The sequence below is a fragment of the Papio anubis genome, chromosome 12 (assembly GCF_008728515.1).
Source record: "Papio anubis isolate 15944 chromosome 12, Panubis1.0, whole genome shotgun sequence".
Classification (NCBI taxonomy): Eukaryota; Metazoa; Chordata; class Mammalia; order Primates; family Cercopithecidae; genus Papio; species Papio anubis.
In genome coordinates, this window is record NC_044987.1 from 101821773 (window position 1) to 101843429 (window position 21657).

At 46.3% G+C, this 21657-nt stretch overlaps 1 protein-coding gene across 5 annotated transcripts in view; it reads left to right on the forward strand.

Annotated features, from left to right (window-relative positions):
* The window catches only part of AGBL2 (ATP/GTP binding protein like 2), a 71877-nt gene extending 50280 nt beyond the window's left edge, over positions 1-21597 (forward strand). Inside the window, exons 17-19 of one of the 5 annotated variants that reach the window (XR_004177524.1) lie at positions 748-834; positions 18567-18679; positions 21484-21597. Coding sequence is in view for 4 of the 5 variants with exons in the window: in XM_031653430.1 (XP_031509290.1) it covers positions 748-834; positions 3555-3728 (261 nt within the window). In the remaining variant the exon portion in view is untranslated. Of the gene's footprint in view, positions 1-747; positions 835-2318; positions 2657-3554; positions 4315-4392; positions 4632-14358; positions 14451-15532; positions 15583-18566; positions 18680-21483 lie in introns of those variants that run through there. The other 4 variants (XM_031653431.1, XM_031653432.1, XM_031653433.1 and 1 more) reach the window with 4 other exon arrangements.
* Positions 21598-21657: the final 60 nt, after the last annotated feature.

A 21657-nucleotide genomic window follows, 5' to 3' on the forward strand; every position in this document is an offset into this window, starting at 1 on the left:
TATAGTTAACAGTGCTGCCCGGGCACGGTGGCTCATGCCTGTAATCCCAGCACTTTGGGAAGCCAAAGTGGGTGGATCACCTGAGGTCAGGAGTTCGAGACCAGCCCAGCCAACATGGCAAAACCCTGTCTCCACTAAACATACAAAAATTAGCCAGGCGTGGTGGCAGGCGCCTGTAATTCCAGCTACTCGGGAGGCTGAGGCAGGCGAATCGCTTGAACTCAAGAGGTGGAGGTTGCTGTGAGCTGAGATTGCACCATTGCACTCCAGCCTGGGTGACAAGAGTGAAACTGTCTCAAAAAAAAGAGTACTATAATGAGGTCCCACTGTGCAATACTGGGGAATCCCCACAGAGCACAGCTGGTGGCAAGAGCATAAATTTTGAAGTCTGCCTTGAGTTCAAACTTTCAGCCCCACTGTTTAATATTCTGTGAGCCATTCGACCACCCCGGGGCTAAGTTTCTGCATCTGAAATACTGAGGTGATAATATCTACATCCTAAGGTTGTTGTGTGAATTAGTGTGAAAGTGTAAAGCACCTGGCATATCGTAGGCACTCAGTACATTAGTCACTTTTCCTCCTTCGAACTGTTTTTCCTTCTTTGAATTATGTTTTGCCTGTCCTTTTGTGTGGGAATATCATAGTGAATCAACATGTATGAATAAGAAGCAAACAAATAATGTATATTCACTGTAATCGCACTTGTTCAAGTGGAAAATTTAGTGAGGATATGTTCATTTATTTTAGACAAATTTAAATAGAAGAGACAAAGACACCTCCCTGGACCCATCAATGGCCACCCTGATTCTGCCTAAGAATAAAGGGAGAATGCAGGTACTTCACCTAATATATTGTATATAGTTACATGCCAGCGATTAATTTTAATTAGTTCTCAAATGTATTATGTAATTTGGAGGGGCGGTGACGCACAGTCCAGTTTTACCTTCTCGGATTTGTTCTGCTCAGGTGCACATCTAAGGCATTTTGCACCTTCAGGCTACAGTTATCACTGACCATTCAGTACCAAGTTTTGTGAATTATTTGCTTTTTTAAAAGAACAAGTTTTAGGCCAGGCACAGTGGCTCACGCCTGTAATCCCAGCACTTTGGGAGGCCAAGGCAGGCAGATGATTTGAGGTCAGGAGTTAGAGACCAGCCTGGCCAACGTGGTGAAACCCCGTCTCTATTAAAAATACAAAAATTAGCCAGGCATGGTGGTGTGCGCCTGTAATCCCAGCTACTGGAGAGGCTGAGGCAGGAGAATCACTTGAACCCAGGAGGCAGAAGTTGCAGTGAGCTGAGATCATGCCATTGCACTCCAGCCTGGGTACAGAGCGAGACTCTGTCTCAAAAAAAAAAAAAAAAAAAAAAGTAAAAGAGTAAGTTTGGTCAGGTGCAGTGGCTCACACCTCCATGCAATTTAGGAGGCTGAGGAGAGTGGATCACCTGAGGTTAGGAGTTCAAGACCAGCCTGGCCAACATGGCCAAACCCTGTCTCAACTAAAAATATAAAAATTAGCTGGATATAGTGGTGCATGCTTGAACCCCAGCTACTCGGGAGGCTGAGGCAGGAGAATCACTTGAACCCAGGAGGCAGAGTTTGCAGTGAGCCAAGATTGCACCACTGCACTCCAGCCTGGGTGACAGAGTGAGACTCTGTCTCTAAATAAGTAAATAAATAAAATATAGAAAATTTTTAAAAATAGTAAGTTTGAATGAATTCATGTTTATCCTTATAATAACATTCGTCATGCTCATTTGCACTCACATGTTTTTTCCTGAAAGGGAGGAAAAAAGAGGTGGCGAGGCCGGGCGTGGTGGCTCACGCCTGTAATCTCAGCACTTTGGGAGGCCGAGGTGGGCAGATAACCTGAGGTCAGGAGTTCGAGACCAGCCTGGCCAACATGGTGAAACCCCATCTCTACTAAAAACCAAAAAATTAGCCAGGTGTGGTGGCAGGCGCCTGTAGTCCCAGCTCCTTGGGAGGCTGAGGCAGGAGGATCGCTTGAACCTGGAGGCGGAGATTGCAGTGAGCCGAGATCGCGCCACTGCACTCCAGCCTGGGTGACAGTGAGACTCCATTTTAAGAAAAAAGAGGTGGCGAAACAGCTAGTAAGCTGTTGTTTCTAATAGCCCAGGGTATGTGTACAGGAGGTGTTGTTCACATGAGTCTGGGTGAAACACAGGTTGAGAATCAGTGGATTAAGTTAGGTGTACCAGACATAGAATGAATGGTTCTCCCAGTGGATGGAGTCCCTGCTGTCTTCCCAAGTCTGTTGCTTGGGAATTCTTGCGCTGATGCTCTCATTTACCTATCAGTGTCTTCTAGTGTCTACTATGTGCAAAGTCCTTAAAAGACATGAAGACAAGATCCTCTAGGAGTGACAAGACTGATAGTCCAATCACCATATTATGACAGAAAATGAAGAGCAGTGAAAATATAGGCTTAAATAAAGTCAAGTTAAAGAGAGTTTCAGTCCTGACAGACTAGTCAATAATGAGCTTGTCCTCTTTCTTCACTTAGCGTTCATTGCTGGAAGCCTACGAGTAGCAAAAACTATATCCCAGAACTGAAATATCCTAATTAGGTTCTGACATATAACCATGAATTCAATTAAATCCAGTGTAGTAGATGACTGTTATCCAAACCTTTATCTTTACTTCATTTTCTTAAATTTTCTTTCTTTTTTTTTTTTTTTTTTTTTTGAGACAGGGTCTTGCTCTGTCGCCCAGGCTGGAGTGCAGTGGCGTGATCTCGGCTCACTGCAACCTCTGCCTGCCAGGCTCAAGCGATTATCCCACCTCATATTTTCTTAAAATTTATAGTGTGATTTTGTGTAACAGAGATGTGAGTATTTAACTTCTATAACGTGTCAGATAAACATAATTGAAAAAAATGAGGCAATCTGCCACCTTGATAGATTGTTTTTCTCTTTTTTTTGTTTAATGTTTCTAGACAGCTTATAAAATGCAGTCCTTCTGCTTTTTGGGGCAATTAAAATGTTGCCCATGTTGGCTGGTGTGGTGGCTCACGCCTGTAATCCCAACATTTTGGGTGACCAGGCACAGTGGCTCACACCTGTAATCCCAGCACTTTGGGAGGCCAAGGCAAGAGGATCACTTGAGGTCAAGAGTTTGAGACCAGCCTGGGCAAAATGACGAAACCCCATCTCTACTAAAAAACAAAAATAGCCGGGTGTGGTGGTGCATGCCTGTAGTCCCAGCTACTCAGAAGGCTGAGGCAGGAGAATTGCTTGAGTCCAGGAGGCAGAGGTTGCAGTGAGCTGAGATTGTGCCACTGCACTCCAGCCTGAGCAACAGAGCAAGACTCCACCTCAAAAAAAATGTTTCTGATGTTGACCTTGATTTGGCTGAGGGACCAGGACAAAGGCTCAATTCACCTCTGTTCTATAACAGTGTCAACTACTTTTATATTCGGGGAAGAAATGCAAATACTTCTCACTAACTCCTTGTAAAGCCAACCCCAACCCTAACTACATCCTTAGAAATGGCAAAATAAATTGAATTCAACTTTTAAAAATCTTATTTGCACAGAATAAGAAGCCAGGCTTTACAGTATCATGCTCTCCAAAGAGAACCATAAACTCCAGCCAAGAGCCAGCTCCAGGTATGAAGCCAAACTGGCCTCGGAGCAGATATCCTGCCACAAAGAGAGACTGTGCTGCCATGGCGGCATACCCATCCTTGCACATATACACATACCCGTAGGTGAGCCTGGGCTGTGCACACAAGGACTTTGTCAGGGATTTTGAGATTAGACACATTTTGTAATGGGGGAGATGTATGACTGGGAACTGCATTTACTCGTGGTATACTGTGTTGTGCACTCATCATGCACTGACCTTACACTTGGTACTTACACTGTGGGTATGTGGTCAAGATGCATATCTCATGAATTCAACTATTTTTTCATAAAATGAAATTTTATTATGATATATAAAAATGCTTTAGAGAAACTGAAGTGTGTTCTCATGGCACACTTCATGGCAGCACAGATATACCTCATTTTAACCAATAGATAATTCTCTCTAAAATTATGTGCAAATCAATTTTGAAAAATGAAACTCTATGTTAAACACATTTTGGGAATGTGCTATATAAAAAAAATGTTGTGTCAAAGCTTTCCAGTGACAGTCAGTCCTACTGCTATATGTCAGGTTTGCTCAGAATGAGGCATTCCCACATAGAAATAACAATGCATGCATGTATTACCCAGAATTTAATGTTGTGTATCTTATGTTCAACGAGGTTTTGTAAATTTTTTAGCCTGATGATTAAAATTCTTTCTCTCTAACCAGTTGTTTCCTTTGATTGGTTAACTGCATAATTTTATGTGAACAGATATTTTTTATCCGCCTTTTCTTTCCAATAGCCTCTCCTGAGCACCAAGCAAAGTCGGCCAGCTGCAGCCTGTCATGTCAACACGCTGGAGTCATTTAAAGGGGGGTCACTCCAGCTCATGCTAGGAGCCCTATTTTGACTACTTTTTTTCTATCACATGGGATTGAAAGTTCTCTAGCACATTTTTCATTATCACTTTTAAACTTTCAGCCACCATCACTACCTGGATTACTAGTGATTAGAACCACGTGACAACACAAATTTTATTGCAATCCCAGTGTAGGAGTATTTTTTAAAACAGTTAGATTTACAGAGAAATTGAGGAGAGAGTACAGAGAATTCCTAGATGCTCTTTTTTTTTTTTTTTTTTTTTTTTTCGAGATGGAGTCTTGCTCTGTCACCCAGGTTAGAGTGCAGTGGAGCAGTCTTGGCTCACTGCAACTTTCGCCTCCCTAGTTCAAGCGATTCTCCTGCCTCAGCCTCCTGAGTAGCTGGGATTACAGGTGCCACCGCCACAACCGGCTAATTTTTGTGTTTTTTTTTTTTTTTTCCTGAGGCAGAGTCTCGCTCTGTCCCCCAGGCTGGAGTGCAGTGGCTGGATCTCGGCTCACTGCAAGCTCCGCCTCCTGGGTTTATGCCATTCTCCTGCCTCAGCCTCCCGAGTAGCTGGGACTACAGGCACCCGCCACCACGCCCGGCTAATTTTTTGTATTTTTAGTAGAGACAGGGTTTCACTGTGTTAGCCAGGATGGTCTCGATCTCCTGACCTCGTGATCCGCCCGTCTCGGCCTCCCAAAGTGCTGGGATTACAGGCGTGAGCCACCACGCCCGGCCGCAATTTTTGTGTTTTTAGTAGAGACCGAGTTTCACCATGTTGGCCAGGCTGGTCTCAAACTCCTGACCTCGCGATCCGCCCACCTCGGCCTCCCAAAGTGCTGGGATTACAGGCATGAGCCACCACACCCGGCCCCCATACTCTTTATATAGGGAGTTTGCACATGGCCTACTCCTATGCCGCACCTTACTTACATCCTAAAACTATTAGTCAGCATTTTAAGTATCTAGAAAGCACCCAGCCAAAACCCCACTTTTTATCCCTAAAAGGATATCCTTAAAGGACAAGTCCCAAAAGCAAACCTTGTTTGAAAGTTGTTCAGAAATTAAGCCAGGTGCAGTGGCTCACACCTTTGGAAGGCTGAGGCGGGTGGATCAGTTGAGGCCAGGAGTTCGAAACCAGCCTGGCCAACATGGATCCCTTGAGCCCAGCTATACAAGATCAGTCTTGGCAATGTGGTGAAACCCTGTCTCTAGCAAAAAAATACAAAAATAGCCGGGTGTGGTGGCACATGCCTGTAGTCCCAGCTACCCTGGAGGCTGGGGTGGGAGGATCGCTTTAGCCCGGGAGGTTGCAGTGAACTGAGATCATGCCACTGTACTAGCCTGGGTCACAAAGTGAGACTCTGTCTTTAAAAAAAAAAAAAAAAAGACCAGGAGTGGTGGCTCATGCCTGTAATCCCAGCACTTTGGGAGGCCGAGGTGGGTGGATCAGGAGGTCAGGAGTTCAAGACCAGCCTGGCCAAGATGGTGAAACCCCGTCTCTACTAAAAAGGCAAAAATTAGCCAGGCGTGGCGGCAGGGGCCTGTAATCCCAGCTACTCAGGAGGCTGAGGCAGAGAATTGCTTGAACCCAAGAGGTGGAGGTTACAGTGAGCTGAGGTTGTGCCACTGCACTCCAGCCTGGGCGACAGAGCAAGAGTCCTTCTCAAAAAAAAAAAAAAAATGATGCATTGAGCAGTGATTGACTTAGGAACTATGGAGAATGCACTGACGCATAAGATTCCACTGCTGCTCCTGTGTTTAAAATCTAGATGGAGAACAAAGACTAGTAGGCAAAACAAAGCAGTCAGATGTTTTGCTAGGTTCAGAGCATTGGAGTGCGTTAAAGAGCCACCACCACGGCATTTAGAACACCTGAGTTTGAATCCCACGGAGGCTGGGGGTGGGTAGGCGTGGGGCAGTTGCTTAACAGCTCTGAACTTTTATTTCCTGACCTTAAAAGTGAAGTGCCCGTCCAGGTGAAATGATCTGTAAGGTCCCTTCATTTGATCACTACTCTTAGCTGTTGATCATACATTGCGATAATGTGCTTTAAACAGTTTCCCTCTTCAGCCTGAGCCAGCTAGGTCTTCTCTCCCTCAATCTCTGGTCTTTGGGGAAAAGATCTCTTTGGTTGCTCTGAGTACAGTTCTTCTCATCTTGTTGCTAACCAATTTTGATACATGCCAGCCGGGTGTGGTGGCTCACGCCTGTAATCCCAGCACTTTGGGAGGCCGAGGCAGGCGGATCACCTGAGGTTGGGAGTTCGAGACCAGCCTGACCAACATGGAGAAACCCCATCTCTACTAAAAATACAAAAAATTAGCCGGGCATGGTGGTGCGTGCCTGTAATCCCAGCTAGTCAGGAAGCTGAGGCAGGAGAATCGCTTGAACCCGGGAGGCGGAGGTTTTGGTGAGCCGAAATCGCGCCATTGCACTCCAGCATGAGCAACAAGAGCAAAACACGGTCTCGAATAAATAAATAAATAAATAAATAAATAAATAAAATAAAGATATGTGCTATCTCTCCTCATAGCCCCCTGAACTACCTATTCCTAGATTATTGGATTTAGTGACCAGAAATCACATGAATAAACCCCTTCACAGTTCTAGTCATTCCCTTTCTCTTGGCTTCATTTCTTCCCCAGTTCAGCCCAGACTCCAGGGTTCGTGACATCAACCACTCTCTTGCCAGCACCCCAGTATCCTCACCCTCTGTCCTTCTGCCACATCCACCTGGTAGTTCCCCAACTTTGGATCAGCCAGCCATCCCAGCCATCTGTCTTCTCTACTGTACCCAGGCTGCTAAGATGGCTTCAGGAAAATATGCCATCGAGTGGACCTGGGCCAGCACACAAGTATCTCCTCCAGCCTTGGAAATTTATCTTCTGCTTCTGAAACTGAAGGTCCCACACCTTTCCCCTTCCATGGCTATTTCACACCTCCATTTCAAGTCTTGTGCTCCCTCTCTGCTGCCACCTTCCTCCCAGCAAACAGCCATACTAATCAAGACTGGTTCAGAAGCTAGGCTCCCGTGAGGCTGGGGTGGGAAGACAACTTCAAACAAATTCTTAAGTCTCTTTGGTAGGTTTGTTTATGTAATGGCATTGGCAAATCAATTCTGAAACATTTTAGACATATTATATGCTTGAACAAATGAGTAAATGTGTTAGTGTTGTTAAAAGCCAATAACTCGTTATTTCTTTTCTTTTCTTTTCTTTTTTGAGAAGGAGTTTTGCTCTTCTTGCCCAGGCTGGAGTGCAATGGTGCCATCTCAGCTCACTGCAACCTCCACCTCCTGGGTTCAAGTGATTCTCCTGCCTCAGCCTCCCAAGTAGCTGGGATTACAGGCGCCCACCACTACGCCTGGCTAATTTTTTTTTTTTTGTATTTTTAGTAGAGATGGGGTTTCATCATGTTGGCCAGGCTGGTCTTGAACTCCTGATGTCAGAATTCCACCCGCTTCAGCCTCCCAAAGTGCTGGTGTTATAGGCATGAGCCACCACACCTGGCCAGAACTCATGATTTCTAAAACATGTATATGTCTGAACATACATATGTATACACAAGTATATATGTGCATGTGTGTATGCATATTCATATATGTAGATAATGTATGTATGTGTATTCAGCTCTATCTGCTAAAAAGGGCTAAAATCAAATACATCCCATTAGCAATAAGAACATTTTGCACTGAGATCTTGGTCTCTAATACAATCCTCACTAAAAGGAATCAGGGTTCATTAGAGAAATGTCTGGGGCAATGTAGATATGAGATGAGGAGCCTGAAACATTGTGTTATGTCAAAAAGTAAAAAAGTGCTGGAGGCATGTCACAGGATAAAGGAACCAACTTGAAGGAGCTCCCACTGGCCAAATCTGGGATATTAGGCACCAAAATGATGAAGGACATTAACCCATTGAAATTATAACCCATTGAAAAAATAGGAATCATGAGTTCTTAACAATGAGAGACAAAGAGAGGAAGAGGGCTCTTGTTTAAGAAGAATGAAGCTGAGGTTGATGGTGAATGTAGGAGGAGCGCTGCAATTGGGAATTCATTATTTTGCAATTATTGTAGTAAAATGGATCAGGCAAGAAGTACCTATGGATGCAAAATTTAGGAGGAAACTTGAGGAGCAAGATGTTTGCATGGTTTTAAAGTGTCTCCACTCAGATTGCTTATTAGTCAGAAGGGAAAAAGTAGTGATCATATAATGGGGCAATTGGACACCACCTTAACCGTGTGATTGTTTAGGGGCAGATGGACATTGTGTGCCCTCTGATGGAAAGCCTGAGACGAACACATCACTTAAGTAGTATTCTGGTTGGAAATGCATACCTTGAATCTAATCATGAAAAAGCATCAGACAAAACCAAAATAAGAAACATTCTGCCAAAAAGAATCTAGACTCTGACATCAGGATGCCTGGGTTCAAAGTCTGACTCCATAGCTTTATGACCTTAGGCTTTATGACCTCTCAAAGATTCAACTTCCTCATCTGTAAAATGGGAATACAAACAAGACCCACTTTTCAGAATTGTTGGGAGGACTGGACAAGAAAATGTACATAATGCACTGAGTAGAGGGCTCTACACACAGAAAGCACTCAGGAGTGGTGAGCTGGCATCACTCTTGTCCGCCTTTACTTCCATTCCGTTCCTTTATTCTATTTTTTTGAGACAGTTTTGCTCTGTCACCCAGGCTAGAGTGCAATGGCAACATCTCCGCTCACTGCTTCTTCCGCCTCCGAGGTTCAAGTGATTCTTATGCCTCAGCCTCCGGAGTAGCTGGGATTACAGCCACGTGCCACCATGCCTGGCTAATTTAGGTATTTTCAGTAGAGACAGGGTTTCACCATGTTGGCCAGTCTGATCTTGAACTCCTGACCTCAAGTGATCTGTCTATCTCGGCCTCCAAAGGTGCTGGGATTGCAGGTGTGAGCCACCACACCCGCCCTCTTTTCTTTGTTCTTAGAGGAAAAAAGTGCCCAACTTTGGGTTTAAGGCTAATCTCTCCACCTTATGCTTCAATTCAATCTCTCTACTTTATCTTCCCAAACTTTCTGCATTGCTTTACCCCCTCTTGTCTTTCTCCCTCCCTACCAGCAACTTCACTGTGGCCTCAAAACATGCCAGTCTTCTCCCATATTTAAAAAAAGAACATGCAGGCTGCGCACCGTGGCTCACACCTGTAATTCCAGCACTTTGGGAGACCCAGGTGGGCGTATAGCCTGAGGTCAGGAGTTCAAGACCAGCCTGGCCAACATGGTGAAACCCGTCTTTACTAAAAATACAAAAATTAGCTGGGCGTAGGGACAGTTGCCTGTAATCTCAGCTACTCGGGAGGCTGAGGCAGGAGAATCGCTTGAACCTGGGAGGTGGAGGTTGTGGCGAGCCAAGATCACACCATTGCACTCCAGCCTGAGTGACAAGAGCAAGACTTCATCTCAAAAAAAAAAAAGAACATGGCTTCTGATCAGTTGTGAATAAATAAATGTTTTAAAAGCACAGGCTGGGCACAGTGGCTCACACCTGTAATCCCAGCACTTTGGGAAGCCAAGGTGGGCAGATTAAGAGGTTAGGAGTTCGAGATCAGCCTGGCCAACATGGTGAAACTCCCGTCTCTACTAAAAATACAAAAATTAGCCAGGCGTGGTGGCAGGAGGTGGAAGGTGCAGTGAGTGAAGATCACACCACTGCACTCGAGCCTGGGCAACAGAGCGAGACTCTGTCTCAAAAAAAAAAAAAAAGAAAGAAAGAAAAGAAAAGAAAAAGAAATAACTTGAGACTGGGTAGTTCATAAAGAAGAGGTTTGGGCCGGGCACAGTGACTCACGCCTGTAATACCAGCACTTTGGGAGGCCAAGGCAGGCAGATCACCTGAGGTCGGGAGTTCGAGACCAGCCTGACCAACATGGAGAAACCCCATCTCTACAAAAATACAAAAATCAGCCAGCCATGGTGGTGCGTGCCTGTAATCCCAGCTACTTCGGAGGCTGAGGCAGGAGAATTGCTTTAATCCAGGATGCAGAAGTTGCAGTGAGCCGAGATCGCGCCATTGCACTGCAGCCTGGGTGACAGAGTGAGACTCTGTCTCAAAAAAATAAATAAATAGTGTCTTCCTAAGTTCTGCAAACCATTCTAGTGTTGACAAAAAGAGCCAAACTCTATGTAGTATTTGAAGGGATGTATTCTGAGCCAAATGTGAGGACCATGACACAGCCTCAGGAGGTCCTTATGTGGTTCACAGCCACATGTGCCCAAGATGGTTGCATTACAGCTTAATATTAGGGGGACAGAAGTTACAGGCAGACATCAATCAATACATATGGAGTGCCAGCTCAGTGGCTCATGCCTGTAATCCCAACAATTTGGGAAGCCGAGATGGGAGGATTGCTTGAGGCCAGGAGTGTGAGACCAGTCTGGCCAACATGGCCAAACCCTGTCTCTACTAAAATGCAAAAAATTAGCTGGGCATGGTGGCACGTGCCTGTAGTCCCAGCTACTTGGGAGGTAGAGGCAGGAGAATCACTTGAACCCAGGAGGTGAAAGCTGCAGTGAGCCAAGATCACACCACTGCACTCCGCCTGGGCAACAGAGCAAGACTGTCTCAACAACAACAACAACAACAACAACAAAATGTGGGGTATACATTGGTCCAGAAAAGCAGGACAACTCAAAGTGGGGAGGGGGAAGTGCTTCCAGGTCATAAGTGGATTCAAAGATTTTCTGATTGGCAATTGGTTGAAAGAGTTATTATATAAAGAGATCTGGAATAAAAGTTCTTATTATGTAGATGAAGTCTCATAGGTGGCCACCCTTAGAGGCAATAGGTGGCAAATGTTTCCTACTCAGACTTTTAAAAGGTGCTAGATAGGCTGGGCATGGTGGTTTATGCCTGTAATCCCAGCACTTTGGGAGGCCAAGGCGGGTGGATCATGAGGTCAGGAGTTCGAGACCAGCCTGACCAACATGGTGAAACCCCATCTCTACTAAGGTAGAAGAGTCGCTTGAACTGGGGAGGCAGAGGTGGCAGTGAGCTGAAATGGTGCCATTGCACTCCAGCCTGGGCAACAAGAGCGAAACTCTGTCTCAAAAAAAAAAAAAAAAAAAGAGGTTTAATTGGCTCAGCTCTGCAGGCTTTCCAGGAAGCATGATGCTGGCATCTGCTCAGCTTCCAGGGAAGCCTCAGGGAGCTTACAATCATGTAGGAAGGTGAAGGAGGAGCAGGCACATCACATAGCAAAAGCAGGATTTAGAGAGGGAGAGGGGAGGTGTCACAGACTTTTAAATGACCAGCTCTCGTGCTCTCATGAGGTCTCAACTGTCATGAAGACAGCACCAAGCCATGAGGGATCCTCCTGCGTGATCCAAACACCTCTTGCCAGGCTGCACCTCCAGCATCCACAGTCATAATTCAACATGACATTTGGGCAGGGGTAAATGACCAAACTATATCAGGGGTTTTATTTTTAGTTTACACTAGCAAATTATCAAACCTTAGGAGAGGACGGTGGAAACCCTGATTTATAACCAGTTGGGCATAAGGGTCTTTATAAAAGGGAGGCAGGAGGATCAGACTCAGAAAAAGGACATGTGAATGATGCAGGATTTATGCTCCTTAGTTCAGCTAAATCCGAGTTCTTGTCTCATGACCAGGAAAAATTAGGCATGTGGCCACACTGAAGAATAGAACAGAATTTATTAAACGAAGGAAAAGTTTTCAGCAAAGAGAGGGATCCTACAAAAAGGTTTCCACTTCACATCTGAATACCAGGGCTCCCATACATGAGCAGAAGAGGTGAGGCTCCTCCCCAGCATATGGCAGGAAATCCTAGTAGCTCCATCCTGATCCCCCAGTGCACATTTGGGAATGCCCACACAAGCCATGGGTAGTATCAGAAAAGGCAACATTCAATTGGTTAAAAGGCATTATTCAGAGAGAATCAATAGGAAAAGGGTGAGCAAACAAGGGCAGAAGATCTCCCTGAGGGTTGCAGGTTTCTGGGACCAGCAGTCTGGTCTTTTGGCCTTCAGGCTGTTTTAGGTTTGAAGGTGGATTTTTCACCAAGGACCCTTCCCTATATGCCCAGGCATTTGTCTGCCTCCTGCCTCTATCATGAAGACAGAAAAGGTTGAACTGATGCCCTTTGAAGGTGGAGGAAGTGGCCAGAAGCCAAGGAATGCAGATGGCCTCTGGAAGCTTGAAAAGGGAAAGACACAGTTTCTCCTCTGGAAACTGAAGAAGTATGAATAGCGCCTTGGCAACACCTTGATTTTAACCCTTTAAGACTCATTTCAGGCCGGGCATGGAGGCTTATGCCTGTAATCCCAGACTTTGGGAGGCCAAGTCGGGTGGATCACCTGAGGTCTGGAGTTCAAGACGAGCCCGGCCAAAATGGCGAAATCCCATCTCTACTAAAAATACAAAAATTAGCCAGGCATGGTGGCAGGCCCCTGTAATCCCAGCTACTCGGGAGGCTGAGGCAGGAGAATTACTTGAACCCAGGAAGCAGAGGTTGCAGTAAACTGAGATTGCGCCACTGCACTCCAGACTGGGTGACAGAGCAAAACTCCATCGAAAAAAAAAAAGACTAATTTCAGGCTGGGTGCAGTGGCTCATGCCTGTAATCCCAGCACTTTGGGAGGCCGAGGTGGGAGGATTGCTTGAGCCTAGGAGTTCGAGACCAGCCTGGCCAACATGGTGAAACCCTCTCTCTAGTAAAAATACAAAAATTAGCCAGGTGTGGTGCTGTACGCCTGTAATCCCAGCTACTCAGGTGGCTGAGGCAGGAGAATTGCTTGAACCAGGGAGATGGAGGTTGCAGTGAGCTAAGATCGTGCCACTGCACTCCAGCCTGGGCAACAGAATGAGACTCCATCTCAAAAAGAGAAAAAATAAAGACTCATTTCAGATTTCTGACCTCCATGGTATGATAATAAATGTGTGTTGTTTTAACCCACTAAGTTTGTGGTAATATGTCACAGCACAAAAGGAAATTAACAGCACTTAAATATTACAAAAAAATAGACCAGGCGCAGTGGCTTACGCCTGTAATCCCAGCACTTTGGGAGGCCAAGGTGGGCGGGTCACGAGGTCAGGAGGTCAGGAGTTCAAGACCAGCCTGGCCAACATAGTGAAACCATGTTTCTACTAAAAATACAAAAATTAGCCGGGTGTGGTGGCACACACCTGTAGTCCCAGCTACTCAGGAGGCTGAGGCGGGAGAATCACCTGAACCCAGGAGGTGGAGGTTGTGATGAGCCGAGATTGCGCCACTGCACTCCAGCCTGGACAACAGAGCAAGACTCCATCTCAAAAAAAATATGTTATTACAAAAAAAAATATATTTTGAAAATGAGATCACTGAGGTCCATTCTGGAAACCGGTCAGGGAGTACTAAAGAAATAAACCACACACTTCATAAGGCCAGGGCATAAAGAAGGGTGGCATCATTTGCACCTTTGGCAAAATAAGACTTAAGGTGCCCCAGTGTCCTGTGGGAGATCCTAAGTCTGTGTTGAAAACAAGGACTGAGGTTGGGCACTGTGACTCACGACTGTAATCCCAGCACTTTGGGAGGCCGAGGCAGGTGGATCACCTGAGATCGGGAGTTCAAGAGCAGCCTGACCAACCTGGAGAAAACCTCATCTCTACTAAAAGTACAAAATTAGCCAGGTGTGGTGGCACACGCCTGTAATCCCAGCTACTCAGGAGACTGAGGCAGGAGAAGCTTGAACCCAGGAGGTGGAGGCTGTGGTGGGCCCAGATCACGCCATTGCACTCCAGCCTGGACAACAAGAGCAAAACTCTGTCTCAAAAAAAAAAAGAAAGAAAAGAAAAGAAAAGAAAACAAGGACTGATGCTAAGAAGGAGAATGATTTTTGCCTTTTCTCCAGTTCTCAGGATTGGAATCCAAAGACAGTGTCCATGACTGTACTGCCAGGCAACATGTCCTTTGTCATTCTTCAGACTTCTCTAGAGAGCAAAGGTAGGAAAGTATGACGAAAGGCTAAAGGAACCCTAGCCAAACCAGAAAAATTTGCTATTCTTGAAAAGGAAAAGGGAAAACACTTTCCAAATATGGATCCCAAGCTGAGATATTTGAAAATAAATCTCTAAAGCACACAGATTTTATGCAAAAGAGATGGGCTTCTCCTGACACTATGCAGAGGAACTATATAAAGGATGTTCTCTCTAAGGAACTGTTTTACATCCAAGATAACAGTTTTATTTTTTATTTTTTATTTTTTATTATTTATTGATTTTTGGAGACAGAGTCTCACTCTGTCAGCCCAGCTGGAGTGCAGTCACTTGATCTCGGCTCAACACAACCTCTGCCTCCTGGGTTCAAGCGATTCTTCTGCCTCCTCCTCCTGAGTAGCTCAGACTGCAGGCGTGTGCCACCACGCCCAGCTATTTTTTTTTTGTATTTTAGTAGAGACAAGGTTCCACTATGTTGGCCAGGCTGGTCTCGAACTCCTGAGGTCAGGTGATCCGCCCACCTTGGCCTCCCAAAGTGCTAGGATTATAGACGTGAGCCACTGCGCCTGGCAAGACAACAGTTTTAGATACTCCTTAGGAAGCTTGAGAAGGACAGGAGGAAAATCTAAGGCCAGCAAAGACAGTTTGCCTATCCCCTTAGCTGGGTGACCCTTTTCAGTCATTCTAAGACAAATTGAACTTACGTTGGTGGAAAGAACCCAAGAACCCCAGCTGTCAGGACTTCCCTTCCTTTCGTAGATATTGTGGTTGGCTCCCAAGCAGCCCAGATCCTGAGGCAGGACAGGATTTCCCAACACGTATGGTACTGATGTCTCCAGATGTAGGGGTCAAGGGAGAGCTCCTTCACCCTCTGAAGTTTTGCTGAAAAATCAACTTCAAAAAGGCAGATTAACTGGAAAAACAAAAGGCATAGAAATTTATTGACATTAGCATGGTGTGAATCACAGAGTGATTGTCCATCCCTCTAGGTGGTTCAGAAGCTAATATACCATCCTAGAAAAACAAGTTATAGGAGGGGGAAGAAGAATTTGTTCTTGTTTTGAGACAGGGTCTTGCTCTCTTGCCCAGGCTAGAGTGCAGTGGCATGATCATGGCTCACTGAAGCTTCCACCTCCCTGGCAATCTTTCCACCTCAGCCTCCTGAGTCACTGGGACTACAAGCACACACCACCAAGCCCAGGTAATTTTTTCTTCTTTTTTTTTTTTTGAGACAGAGTCTCGCTCTGTCACCCAGGCTGGAGTGCACTGGCCGGATCTCAGCTCACTACAAGCTCTGCCTCCCGAGTTCATGCCATTCTCCTGCCTCAGCCTCCCGAGTAGCTGGGACTACAGGCGCCCGCCACCGCGCCTGGCTAGTTTTTTTGTATTTTTGTAGAGATGGGGTTTCACCACGTTAACCAGGATGTTCTAGGTCTTCTGACTTCGTGACCCGCCCGCCTCAGCCTCCCAAAATGTTGGGATTACAGGCATAAGCCACCGTGCCCAGCCTATTTTTTCTATTTTTTTGTAGAGACAGGGTGTCGCTATGTTGCCCAGGCTGGTTTGAACTACTGGAGTCAAACAATCCTTCTGCCTAGGCCTCCTAAAGTGTGGGATTACAGGCGTGAGCCACTGTGCCCGGCCAGGATAACGGTTTTGGAAGAGACTGTAGGAGGATGAAAGCCAGGGAGACCTTGAGGCTTTTTCAGTTCAGTATGTCAAAATACCATACATTTTGAGGTATTGGTTTTGAAGCCCTAATGCAGACTTTGATAAATATCCCCTGAGGGCCAAAATTAACCCTGTTGAGAACCACTAGTCTAAGCCAATCATTGGTTTAGGTGGTGGTGGGTGACTCACTTCTGTCCAGTTATTCATGAGAATTCTGCTGGGGAGGTTTCTGAGAAAAGGTTTCTTCCTCCAAAAAGAGCCATTTTGAGGGCCAGGCGTGGTGGCTCACGCCTGTAATCCCAGCACTTTGGGAGGCCGAGGTGGGCGTTATCACAAGGTCACGAGATCGAGACCATCTTGGCTAACACAGTGAAACCCCGTCTCTACTAAAAATACAAAAAATTAGCCTGGTGTGGTGGCTCATTCCTGTAGTCCCAGCTACTTAAGAGGCAGAGGCAGGAGAATCACTTGAATCTGGGAGCAGAGGTTGCAGTGAGCCGAGATCCTGCCATTCCACTCCAGCCTGGGCAACAGTGTGAGACTCCGTCTCAAAAAAAAAAAACAAAAAAAGAGCCATTTTGTGATGAGCTTCGGTGTGCCAAAAAAGAGAGAACTATTTTTAAAATGACACCTTCTTGAAGGCCGGATGCGGTGACTCACACCTGTAATCCCAGCACTTTCAGAGGCTGAGGTGGGCAGATCACCTGAGGTTGGGAGTTCGAGACCAGCCTGACCAACATGGCAAAACCCCGTCTCTACTAAAAGTAACAAAAATTAGCTAGGTGTTGAGCACCTGTAATCCCAGCGACTCGGGAGGCTGAGGCAGGAGAATCGCTTGAACCCAGGAGGCAGAGGTTGCAGTGAGCCAAGGTCACGCCATTGCACCGTAGCCTAGGCGACAAGAGTGAAACTCCATCTCTAAAAAACAAAAAAAAGAAAAAAACCTTCTCTCTTCTTCCTCTGTCAATGCTGCGTGTGAGGCTCAAAACTATTTTGCTACCAGCCTAAGGATGAAGAGCACAGGGATGGAGAGAATCTGGGTCTTTGGTAAGACCCTTGTGTCACAACCTCATCCAAGCAGAAGGCTGCTTGAACTCAGGTCTTCCTATAAGGCAAAATAAATACAATGAATATATGCTGGCTGGGTACGGTGGTTCATGCCTGTAATCCCAGCACTTTGGGAGGCTGAGGGGGAGGGTCGCTTGAGCACAGAAGTTCAAGACCAGCCTGGACAGCCTTGGACCAGGTTAGGATTATGAGAGGGGCTTGAATTTTGCTAAGATACAGGCCCAGTTAAATGATAGCCAGTCATCATTCTGGCAATCACAAGATACAGGAGTAACTTTCCCAATTACTCCTATAGATAACATCACTCTTGTACCACTTAAGATTGGCCTTTTGGCCGGGCGCGGTGGCTCAAGCCTGTAATCCCAGCACTTTGGGAGGCCGAGGAGGGTGGATCACAAGGTCAGGAGATCGAGACTATCCTGGCTAAATACAGAAACCCCCGCCTACTAAAAAATACAAAAACTAGCCGGGCGCTGAAGGGCTTCGTAGTCCTGCCACTTGGGAGGCTGAGGCGGAGAATGGCGTGGAACTCCAAGCGGAGCTTGCAGTGAGCCGAGATCAAGGCCACTGCACTCCAGCCTGGAGGCCAGGAGACTGTCTCAAAAGATCGGCTTTTGTGATGTTTTTCAATTACTTGGGTTTTTATGGTCTTTTTTTCTCCTTTTGTGGAAAATTGGGTCTTGCTGTGTTGCCCAGGCAGGTCTCAAACTATCCTCCCACCTCTGCCTCCTGAAATACTGGGATTATAGACGTAAACCATCATACCTGGCAGAGATAACATCACTAACATAGAATCTAAAATTGGCTTTTTGAGATGTGTTTTAGACTTCTGTATTTCTGGCTATTGACTCCACTCAGACCCACCACTCGTGACATCTGGTCCTGTGGCCTCCATCCAGAGGCTGTCGAGGACCGCTTTCTATACTCCTATGATTTCATCCCCAACCAATCAACATTCCCCATTCCTGAGTCCCCTGCCCACCAAAGCATCCTTGAAAAACCCTCACCTCTGAGCCCTCGGGGAGAGTGATTTGAGCTTAAGTTCTTCCGCATGGCCTGCACTGTGTTAATTAAACTCTTTCTTTACTGTAACACCACAGTCTCAGTGAACTGATTTTGTCTGTGCAGCAGGCAGGAAGAACCCATTGGACAATTACATGATCTCTCTCCCAAGTCAGACTGCCTCTCAGTCCAGGAGACGTTTTTTTTTCTTCAAGACAGGGTCTTACTCTGTCCCCCAGGCTGGAGTAGAGTGGCACAATCTCGATTCACTGTAACTTCCGCTTCCCAGGCTTGAGCAATACTCCCACCTCAGCCTCCTGAAAAGCTGGGACTACAGGTGCAAGTCACCATGCTCAAATAATTTTTTTTTTCTTTTTTGCAGAGACGGGGTTTCACCATGTTGCCCAGGCTGGTCTCAAACTCCTGAGCTCAAAGCAATCCACCCAAGTGCTGGAATTACAGGCATGTGCCCTGCTCCCAAGAGGCTTTTAACTGGTAAATTCATTCAGCCTTCCCTGGGCTGCTTTTTTTTTTTTTTTTTTTTTTTTGAGATGGAGTTTCACTCTTGTTGCCCAGGCTGGAGTGCAATGGCATGATCTCAGCTCACTGCAACCTCCGCCTCCCAGGTTCAAGCGACTCTCCTGCCTCAGCCTCCCAAGTAGCTGGGATTACAGGCATGCGTCATCACGCCTGGCTAATTTTTTTAGTAGAGATGGGGTATCTCCATGTTGGTCAGGCTGGTCTTTTTTTTGAGACAGAGTCTTGCTCTGTCACCCAGGCTGGAGTGCAGTGGCGCGATCTCAGCTCACTGCAACCTCTGCCTCCTGGGTTTACACCATTCTCCTGCCTCAGCCTCCCAAGGAGCTGGGACTACAGGCGCCCACCACCACACCTGGCTAATTTTTTGTATTTTTAGTAGAGACGGAGTTTCACCGGGTTAGCCAGGATGGTCTCGATCTCCTGACCTCACAATCCGCTCGCCTCAGCCTCCCAAAGTGCTGGGATTACAGGTGTGAGCCATCACGCCCAGCTTCTGGGCTTCATTATTGACCTCTTGGAAGCTTCTGGTATATTGACTATCCTTTCTTTTTCCAAACTTTTCTCTTGAATTCAGTGACATGCTTTTCTAGTTCTGTTTCCTTCCCGATTAATTCTGCCCCTTTTGACTTCTGTTATTCCTCTCACCACTGCAATATGGGTCACCAAATATAACCCATCTTAGGGTCACCATACTGAACTGTATCAGGGAATGCCATTCAGATCATAGTCTTTGTCACTGGCCCCACTCAGTTATGCAGTGCACAGCCTAAGCAGCTGTACATAGCACCTCTTGCCTTATCTATACTGCTGACTTCAGTTATGTTACCTATTCTCTGCAGATTCTTACCAAAACCCCATCAGCAGCTTCTGCCTTGCACCATTGGAAAATATTGTGGAGCAGACTGAATCCCCCAACTACCCACCCCGGCAAGAGGCTCTGTGCCTCCCTGTGCTCACTAGCATCAGTGGGACAAGGCAATATTATTTGGCACCATCAGTGCACAAATGCAAGAATAAAGAATCCAACCAGATGTGGTGACTCATACCTGTAATCCCAGCTCTTTGGAAGGCAGCTGGATCACTTGAGTTCAAGAGTTTGAGACCAGCCTGGGGCAACATGCCGAGACCCCCATCTCTACTAAAAATACAAAAAAATAGCTGGGCATGGTGGTGCACACCTGTGGTCCCAGCTAATTGGGAGACTGAGGTAGGAGGATCGCTTGAGCCTGGGAGGTGGAGGTTGCAGTGAGCCGAGATTACACCACTGCACTCCGACTTGGGTGACGAAGAGAGACCCTGTCTCAAAAAAAAAAAAAAAAAAAAAAAAAAAAGAATCCTCTGCTAAATAGTCTCTCTGGCTCAGCTTTATCTTTCTAGATTCAGTTAGAAGCCACTTGTTTCTTACAACTTTATTTTTTATTTATTTATATTTTTGAGACGGAGTCTCGCCCTGTTGCCCAGGCTGGAGTGCAATGGCCTGAGGCTCACTGCAGCCTCCACCTCCCGGGCTCAAGAGATTCTCCTGCCTCAGCCTCCCGAGTAGCTGGGATTACAGGCACCTGCCATCATGCCCAGCTAATTTTTGTATTTTTAGTACAGATGGGGTTTCACCATGTTGGTCAGGCTGGTCTTGAACACCTGACCTCAGGTGATCCACCCAACTCGGCCTCCTAAAGTGTTGGGGTTACAGGTGTGAGCCACCGTGCCCGGCCAAACATCTGTATTTCAATATACAGTTTAAAAAAAAATCCTTTCCTATGCACAACTTCACTTAATGCTCATAATAACCCTGAGAGGTAGACAGTAGTGTTAGATTTAGATACAAACACTGGAAATTAAAGAGGCTAAAATGACAAATGGATGCAGTGGAAAAGCCAGGATCCAAATCCAAGTCTTTTCCCTGCGGTACTTCATTCTGCTCCAAGCTCAGATTGACCAAATGTTGTTTGATAGAACACATGAGCTGGGGCTGAAGGAGCAGGGACAATGCCTTTTTCACTTTTGCCTCTGATAGCCTGTAGACTGGTAGGCACTGAAGTATTTGCTCACTTGTGCAATAAATATTTATTGAGCACCTTGTATGTGCTGGGCACTGAAAACACAACCGTGAACAAAGGCTGTCACGGTTCCTGAACTCATGGAGCTTCCACTCCAGTGGAGGAGACATAATTTCAGTGATAATGCTACGACAGGGGACAATGTGGGAGAAAATAAGAGGGAGGTGGCCAGGCACGATGGCTCACTCCTGTAATCTCAGCACTTTGGAAGGCCAAGGTGGGTGAATCACGAGGTCAGGAGTTTGAGACCAGCCCGGCCAATATCGTGAAACCCTGTCTCTACTAAAAAGACAAAAATTAGCCGGGTGTGGTGGCAGATGCCTGTAATCCCAGCTACTAGGGAGGCTGAGGCAGGAGAATTGCTTGAACCCGGGAGGCGAAGGTTGCAGTGAGCTGAGATCACGCCACTACACTCCAGCCTGGGTGACAGAGCGAGACTCCGTCTCAAAAAAGAAAAAGAAAAGGGAGAGGTAATTTTAGAATGGTCAGAGAAGGTTTTTCTGAGAAGATAACATTAATTAAACGAATAAATGAATGAAGAGCCACTCGCTAGCGGATTATTTGCTATACTTAAGAGTTTGTCAGCCACTAGACTGTTAACGGCTCTGATGCTGAATATCTTTTGAACCCTATGTTGATGATGCTCAAAAGGCAAGTGCAGAGGTGAAGCATAACGAAGAATCCTTTTCCATTTCTTTTCAGTCCTCTGACCTTGCCTTTGCCGTCAGGGTCACACTCCCCCCTCTGCCACTCCCTTTCTTCTGTTTCCGGACACTTGCGGCCTGGACGCGCATGTGCGAGAGAAACCGTCATTCCCGGAGGACGAGCCCCCGGCAGAACGCATGCGCCTCTGTACCGTAAGCCCCGCCCCGACCC